The 8,508-nt window shown below is 29.4% G+C and overlaps 1 protein-coding gene across 1 annotated transcript in view; it reads left to right on the top strand.

The window, feature by feature from the left end:
• The window catches only part of LOC106686172 (cordon-bleu protein-like 1), a 114,198-nt gene that overhangs the window by 52,736 nt on the left and 52,954 nt on the right, over nt 1-8,508 (top strand). The window contains exon 3 of the mRNA XM_067046346.1: nt 4,130-4,251. Coding sequence (XP_066902447.1) covers nt 4,130-4,251 — 122 coding nt within the window. The remainder of the gene's footprint in view (nt 1-4,129; nt 4,252-8,508) is intronic.

Below are 8,508 nucleotides of genomic sequence, written 5' to 3'. Positions count from 1 at the left end.
TTGAGCCAATTTTTTGGGGATATAGTACAGCAGTCTCAAGTCACCTCACGATGTTCCTCATAACTGTCTATTACCATATACTGATTCGTTTCAAAATGGTTTCCAATTAGAAATTTTCACACCCACATATCCCGATCGTTTGAGAAAGAATTAGGAAATATTTAATGCTTTTTATAATCACTATCCCAAAGTCACACAACATACAAATTAATTTTGATTAAGGTTCAAATACCAATTAAATGATTTGATTCGTCAAAACCTTCCTTTAAATTCCTTCCTCTACGCTAATTCCTTATGCATCTGACATTATTTTAAATTATATTCGCAAAACTTGCTTGTTATTACTATCCACTGGTCCGTCATGAAGCTGTAATCATATAAGTGGTAAACAACTTTGCTTAATCTGACTAATGAATGGTAATTGTTTTTGAATAAAAAACAAAAGAAAAAAGAACTAATCGATTCGTCCGTGAGTTGTTGACGAGGAGTAGAGCCTTGACATTGAGGAGTTACGTTAATGCCTTCATACATATTGATGCTTCGTCTTCACTGGCGAAAAGTGTCAGCTAGAACCTCATATGAAAACGTATGAGCTGTTTCTTTTAGGACATTACTGGTTAACATTTTATATTCAAAACATGCCAGAGGACGTGGAGGATTCTAGCCTTCGTCGCGTTGCTGGAATCTTACACAACTCTTGAGGCATGCAAATGGAATCCATTATTTGTTTATAATTTATGTAATAGATACAATATGTAGAATTGCTAGATGACCCAATGCAGGGAATGTTGCAGTCAGATAACATCAGTATATATATAATATTACAATATTATTTATTTCATATAATTAAAGATTATATACATTTAACTAACAATCTTAAAAAATACCAAATTAACGCTTGATATATTTATAAAACTGTTCTAGCTTTATGGATTCCATACTAAATAGGTTTAGCTTTTAACTTATGCTCTGTATGTTAAATCCCTACAACGTCACCAAATTATCCATTCTTTTTAAATTCTGTATCTATGATAATCTTCATCTTTAGTTTTCTCCTTACCTTCACTAGAATTTATTTTTAATAAACCCCTTTAAGTGCCTGCTGGATTCCATTTATTTAACTATTTTCTGGTTTTCAACCCAGATTTTTTTCTTTTTAAGATGCTTATTGTAACTTGACTTTAGAAATTTTCTAATGCGGTAATGTAGGCAAGGGAAAAGACATGATTATTCATATCGCAATCTATAGTCAAAACTGTTTCAGGTTTTTTTTTTTTTTTCTTGAGTGCGAAACGAATTTTTGAAAAGTCAGGATTTTTCAAAATCAATCATGGCCGGGATCGTTTTTATTCCCTACGAAACAATTCAACTGTCTGAAGGAGGATTCGGAAAAATGTCAGGTTGATACAATAAAAATAAATATATTGTATAAATATATGGTATATAAAAATAAATAAATATATTGACTAATAATCCGTTTTATTCAATTTTTATTTCTCAGCCAACAAATATGTTTTGCGAACTTTAAATAGCCCAATTAACTACCAAAATATATCAATTTTCATTTCAATCCAGTGATAATTTTAATATACTTTTTGGCAATTAAAATAAAACTGTTTACCATTTTTTCCATGAATTATATTTGCAAATTTTTTTTTAAAATTTATTTATTGATATTATACAACTGTATAAAAAATACAACAAGTAAATTTGATCATAATGACATAATGATATAATACAGAATGTAGAGAAACTACCCAGGAGTAGAACTCTAAAAACAGTTTACAATATAAGGTCACGAGGCCATCTTCTTTTCAGGCTCATCGGAGGATTGCCAGGAATGGAAGAGGAAGCAAGGTTAGAAACTAGTGGGTTTGGGTGGTTAGGGAGTTTATTATGGAAGGAATAATTTTGCAAAATTAAAACAAATTTTGCTGTATCAGCAGTTTTCAGCATCGTGCACCTATGAAACTAGAATAAAGTACCGTCGTTCCACTGTTTTGTCTATCGAGTCTGAATAGACAAAAAAAACATAAACATCAAATATATAGCACATTTTTTTTTTTTATGTGCAAAAGGATTGTTTTGTTTTTTTAAACCAAGTACCACAATTTTTGTTTATTAATCTTTTTAAAATACTACTTCAGCTAACGTATTAAAAGTATCCAAATATATTTTACAAAGTAGTGATTGGAACGAGTGCCATGTGGTTTATAACGAAACCGCCATCTTAACTGTTTCGGTATCTAAATAAAAGTATCGGTTTGCTGTACTTAATTTATTTTAAAGGATATTTTGTTTTAAGACAAACAAATCAACGTATAATAATGCCTAAAACAAATAAAATATATATATAACTCTTTATTAAATAAGGAATTACCAAAATGGAATATATATAAATCAGGACCTTAATTAAAATTCATGTAATAATCTTATCTCAAGGGTAGCAACTCTTTTAGTGCGCCCACAAGTTTCCTTCGGGGCTGCCATTTTCGGTTCTGTCTGTTCCGTTTGTCCCATAATTTGAATAATAATATTCTTGTTGTTAATTTTTTATATTAGGTACTTTAAATGTGGAGAAAACTGCGTATTGGATTGCAAGAAAAAGAAAAGAACCTGACCATATTGATTTAAGTATATTCAATGGATACAATTTCATATCTCAAAAATAAAGAACATTATTTCATTATTCCATCTGTGAGTTATAGAGGTAAATATTCTGTACTTTTTTAAGGGATAAAAAAATACATATATAATAGTATGTATTTTTTTTAATCGTCTTTTATTTAATCTTCTATACAACGTTTCAATCAATCCCTCCATTTTCTAGTCATCTACATATTATTATATTAAGATATAATATAATATAAAATATAATATGTTATCAACCTTTACATTCACTTTTAGGTTTCAATCGTTCACAATTATATTAGCATATTGTATATTACAGTATATGAAAGATTATAATCATTATACGAAGAAGAAATAAAATTATATTTACATTTTTCTATAATTACTTTTTATTTTATATCAATCCCTTTTAAGGGATTTTTTCCTAATTATTAAAATTTCTTATATCAATTATCCTCAAATTGATATTGTTATTCAATAATATTTAACAAAACTTATTGTTTAAATATATTGATTCAATTTTCAATTATACCTGTTTTTTGTTTTTTTGTAGTCTTCCATATACATGTCACTCAAATTGACAGTCCAATATGGAAGGGTGTCTATTCAATATAGTGTAATATAAGATATTTTAATATAATTAAGAATAATATAAATTTAGGAATGTAAATGTTGATAAGATCTATTGTAACTACAATAACAATTTGTAGATGGATTAGATAATGAGCGAGTTATCCAAAACATGTATAGAAGAAGAGGCTTAGTGCTTTAAAAAAATAAATAAATAAATAAAAAATAAGAACGAATTTATATGTTGGGAAACATCTATTCCAACTTTTTTCTTAAAAAATTAGGGAAGTGCTATACTAGTGAAATGTCTTTTAACAACGAGGTACAGAATTAAATATTTTATCGAAGTGTTTATAAATAACTATGAAAAATAAAACTAGCTTATAAAAGAAAATTATATCGTTAGCCCCAACAAACTATTACAAATACTTATTTTTTAGAGATACATACTAACAATTATCATTTTTATGAAGAAGAATTTACGCTACTTCACAGCATATAGAAACATTACTCGATATGAGTTATAAAATATACAATCAACAGAAATATTTTAAAAGATATATTAAATTACATAATACCTTATCAGCATTCTATAAGCCCTCCCATTTAGAATTCTAGGTTATAATTTTTTTCTAGAAGATTCTAGCTACCTAGCTACGACATTAAGCCACCACATTTTATATTCTTTAAAGAACGCAGATAGTATATCATAGTTGATAAGATTTTATTGTCAGTTTCTCCTGATGGTTGTAAAGAAGTCATTAATTATTGATGGTTGAAGGATATTCATTTCTTTCTTACATCCAATCTTCAACTCTGTTTGTGTTATATACAATGAATTTTAAGTATATCTATATATCTGTTTGTTATGTATATTTGATTAAGTATATTGTTACACAAATTTTAACGCTACTATCTTCTTTTTCAGGACGCCAATGATGGATCTGCTAGTCCAAGTTACGACCGCCTATAAGATCTCCCCTGCCGGTTATGTTCTGCAACCGTACGGGGAGACCGGGCTTTTACCCTACAAGCCTAGCACGCCCATAGGTATATATTTACTTTATCATTTTATGTTTTCCTTACTATCGAATTACTAAAATTATGTATCATTACTGATTTCTGCACTCATAATACTGGTAGAGATTTGGAAAAGAAAAAGAGAGTTAAACCTATTGGAAGTAAATTCTGATAGTAGCAAATGGATCAGAGGATTCAGAACAGCGAGGTGGAAAGATTTTTTTTATTTATTTACTTCTATTATTGCCTGGAAACATACTGTGGGGGTTAGCCAAATAAGTAAAATAACAACTAAAAAATAAGTGCAGGATAAGGAAAACAAAAATAATTTAGAAAGAAAAAAAATCCCAGTAAACAAAAGAAAATTTTAAAATTACTAGATAAAATATAACTACAAACACCCAGTATGTGTTTCAGATATATATGAAATATAAAATATACTGTAACTTAAATAACTAAAAAATAATTTCTGTTAGTAGAAAAAAAAAAAAACAGTAAACGTAGTAAAACAAAACGAACTTTGGATAAATTACAGATAATGAACACATTTTATAGTAAAAAAAATATTACAAAATTGATAATTTCATGATCAATTAAAAGTAAATTGAAACTTTGAAAAATATTAAACAAATGGTTAGTTACTAAATAATAATATTTACAAAAATAAATCAAAATAAATACAACTGTTAATTGAATATTTTCCTTACTGTAAGGAAATATATAGAAAATATAAAAACATAATTTACTTTATTTTACTACTTGTCGAAGGATATAATGTACATTTGTATAAATATTTTTCTCTCAATGAAATGGAAGCTGGGCAAATTATCTTAAAGGCTTAACTGGAGGTGGGAAGGAATTCAGTGAAATTAAGTACCGATTTAAGGTTGGTTATTCATTTCACACATGACTACCCTCTTGGAGATATCAAAGGGCCCACATGCGAAAAATATGACGGAATCCCGCAATTAGCAAAACACTTTCCGCAAGAATGCTTACAATTCGTAATATATTCGTAAAAAGGGCAGTATTTTTAACCGCATCGAGGATTTTGGATTGTAAGGGTTGGATACGGGAGCAATTTGATAGTTTGGTTGAGCCCTAAAGCTCAATTCTGTATGTTAGTGGGATATTATAAAAAGATAACGTACGTCAGGAGATTAGAGGAGGAAGACGGTTCTCAAGTTGTGACACTATTCTTCAATGGATGTTACTTCTGACTACACAGTAGTTGGGTCATGGTTTACAGATAGTAAACATGTCATTAGCATATGTCGTTAGGACCGTGTTAGGATGGGTTGGGATATACTGAAAATATTGAAAAGCTTAAATTTTTGCTGAATATCTTTAAAACTTTTTTTTTTTTTAAATTGCTTTTTACTGCCATACAGTTGTGGGCAATAGGTAATAGTATGACTGATCACATTCATACGAAGATAAAATAAAATAAAATAAGAATAAAAATAAATAAATAAATGAAAACAAAAAAACACTTAAAAAATAAATAAAATCTCTCTTAAAATATATACAAAGAAGGATAAAGAAAATGAACATAATCAAACTATGTGTATGGAAAAATAAATAAATAAAATAATATAATCTCTAGTCACATTTACACACTTATATACAATATTTACACAATCGATCTGAGGATCCCTGAGCCCACTCTATCCCCCACGTGTGAGTGGTAGAGCGGAGCTCAAGAGATCCCTCTCGCCACATCACTGGTAGTTTGCAACCAGTGGAGGCTGAGCAAGTGCACTAAAGCCGCAAACACTCAACTTGGGTGGAGAATCTGACCATTGCCAAAACTCCAATTAAAGCTATCTAACGCCAATTAATAATACCGATTTTAAATTCGTTTGGATTTTCGTAAATTTGAGCCCACATAGAGCTATTTACGTTCAATATTTCACGGAATACAGTTTTAAAAAACCGAAATTCTTTTCCAAATAATGATAAATCAACAATGTGAATATATTTTGGCTAATATCATGGGAGTTGTATGTGATGATAGGATCAGCCGCAGACATCTATAGCTGATATAGGATGTGTCATTTAACAAGGACAAAACCACGAATTCCCTCACGACCCTCCAAGGACGGTCTTCATTTCCTCCCGTAAGAAAAAACAACAAACAGAAGAAAAAGAGAACTTTTTAGTTGGCGAGGGCATCGGAAACAATGGCCAATCAGGCGCTTGGGATCGCTAGCTCTCTCACATACCTAATTAACAACTTAGGATCCATGTTAATCTAACATATATTGTAAACAAGTTGTCTTCCTTGCGATATCGTAATACGATCGTGTCCGGTGTTAAAGTTAAAGGAAACAACTTGTTTACTTGTTATAAAGTCCAATATAAAGAAATGTCATTATCCATTTAAACTTATTATGTACTTTATCGGTTTGCTGTGTAGTAATATAACATTACATTATTTGTCAAACACAAATGCGATCTGCTAAAGTTAATTTATTCATGGTGTTTTTCCTTTGTATTTATATTCTTTAACCAAAATTCAAGGAATAAGTTGGCAAAAAAAAATTTGTCTGTAATCAATAAATACTGATAACGTCAATTAATACCAAGTATCATTCATATATGTTTTATTGTAGGCTACAAAAATTGCATTATTGGTTTGTTTGAACACGCTAATCTTAAAAACTACTACTCCCAATTGATACATTCTTTTTGCCTTGGCCGTTTATTAGGAAAAAAGGCTTTTGTCTCTAAAGGATCGTACTTCGCCCCAGTTTATTAGGAAAGCCCTTTGGTTATAAACCATCGTATTACGCCTTAAAAGAACGGAGTAGTAATCGTATCATAAAAATCCTGCTTAGTTAATCGGCTGTAAATCTCTCTATGACAATGTTTATGAGACTGAAATTTTAATCGTGGTTGCACTTACTTGGTTCGTTGATTGTGGGTTTGAAAAAAAAAATTAAAATAATTGGTTAATTAATTGTTAAAATAAAAAAAAGTAATATGAAGTGTATTGAACTTTAAATTCTCTTTAAATGGCCTTCAAAATGAAGGAAATTTCTATGTTTTTTTTAAGTGATTTTATTTTTATTTACTGTTTATTATTTTATTTTTCCAAATAAAACTCGGATGTTACTCGCTTAATCAGATGCCCTTGTTCATGTTAATAAAATTGGCGTGTATAACCAATTCAATATAATTATTCAGTTATTTTCTTCTTTAATTGAAATTGAATTTTTCTTTTGTATAAGTTTTCAAAAGTTATTATTCTAAATTTATAATAACCAAATTCTGATGTCAATATAAACATTTTAAATTTAATTTTCTGAGATATTCATCTTTTACTAAAAACGGAATTACTGAACACAGCGAATCCAGTTTTTTAGTTTTTTTAAAAAAAATAAAGGTCTAAGGTCGTATGAGTTAACATTTGAATATAGCTAGCTGTGTTCAAGCAAAATCAATTGATAGTTTGACATTTTTCAACTTTGATTAAAAAATGAAGCACTCCTTCATAAAAACATGTTAATCGGAAAAATATAAGTTAAACAAAAAAATCTATTCGTTATTTGCACTGTTTCACCTTAAAACTGGAGCAACATACTATATTGATCATCTAGTTAACAATATATATCAGATACCATGTTTTATGACAAAATATCTTTGATCACTATAACAATGTATTAATTGTTTTAACGTTGTATAAAAATTGTTACGTCTTCGGACTTTTTTAAACTAATACAATAAGGACGAATGGTATGACCGTGTCGTTGAAAACTTTTTTGACAATTCCAATTAATCCATTGAAAAAAAACAGACAGCAATTTATTATGTCTGTGAAAGAAAAAAAAAAGTATGTTGGCCTTTTTTTATTTGGATTTTACGGTTTAAAGTGAAGAAATGTCGACATTGAAGAATTGGATAAGTCTTTGTGCAGCATGAAAAAAGTTTTAGAAATACCGCTATGGGTTTGTCGACTTTTTTTTGGAATCTGAAAAAAAATCCTAAAAAGTAGTTTATAATAACTCGACTAAGTTGGAACTTTACCGCTAGTCCTACGAGGAAGAAGTAACCGTTAGAGAAAGTGCTAAGTGAAGATGGCTCAGCACAGAGCAACCTGCTCACGCATCAGTCTCCATGAAATTTCCCGCAGGCTCCTTCCCAGTGAATTTCACCCCCGATTATGATATGTCATACGGGCCATCACAGAAAAAGAGATTAATTTCCTGCTTTCTGCTCAAGAAAAAAAACTTTCAAATAATTGTCACTTCCTAGTCGGACTTAAGTTCCGGGTGAACTGCATAT

Source organism: Halyomorpha halys, unplaced genomic scaffold, assembly GCF_000696795.3.
Source record: "Halyomorpha halys isolate HHAL.00 unplaced genomic scaffold, Hhal_1.1 Scaffold788.1, whole genome shotgun sequence".
Lineage (NCBI taxonomy): Eukaryota > Metazoa > Arthropoda > Insecta > Hemiptera > Pentatomidae > Halyomorpha > Halyomorpha halys.
The sequence above is the reverse complement of the archived record's forward strand: the minus strand, read 5'-3'. Positions and strand labels throughout refer to the sequence as shown.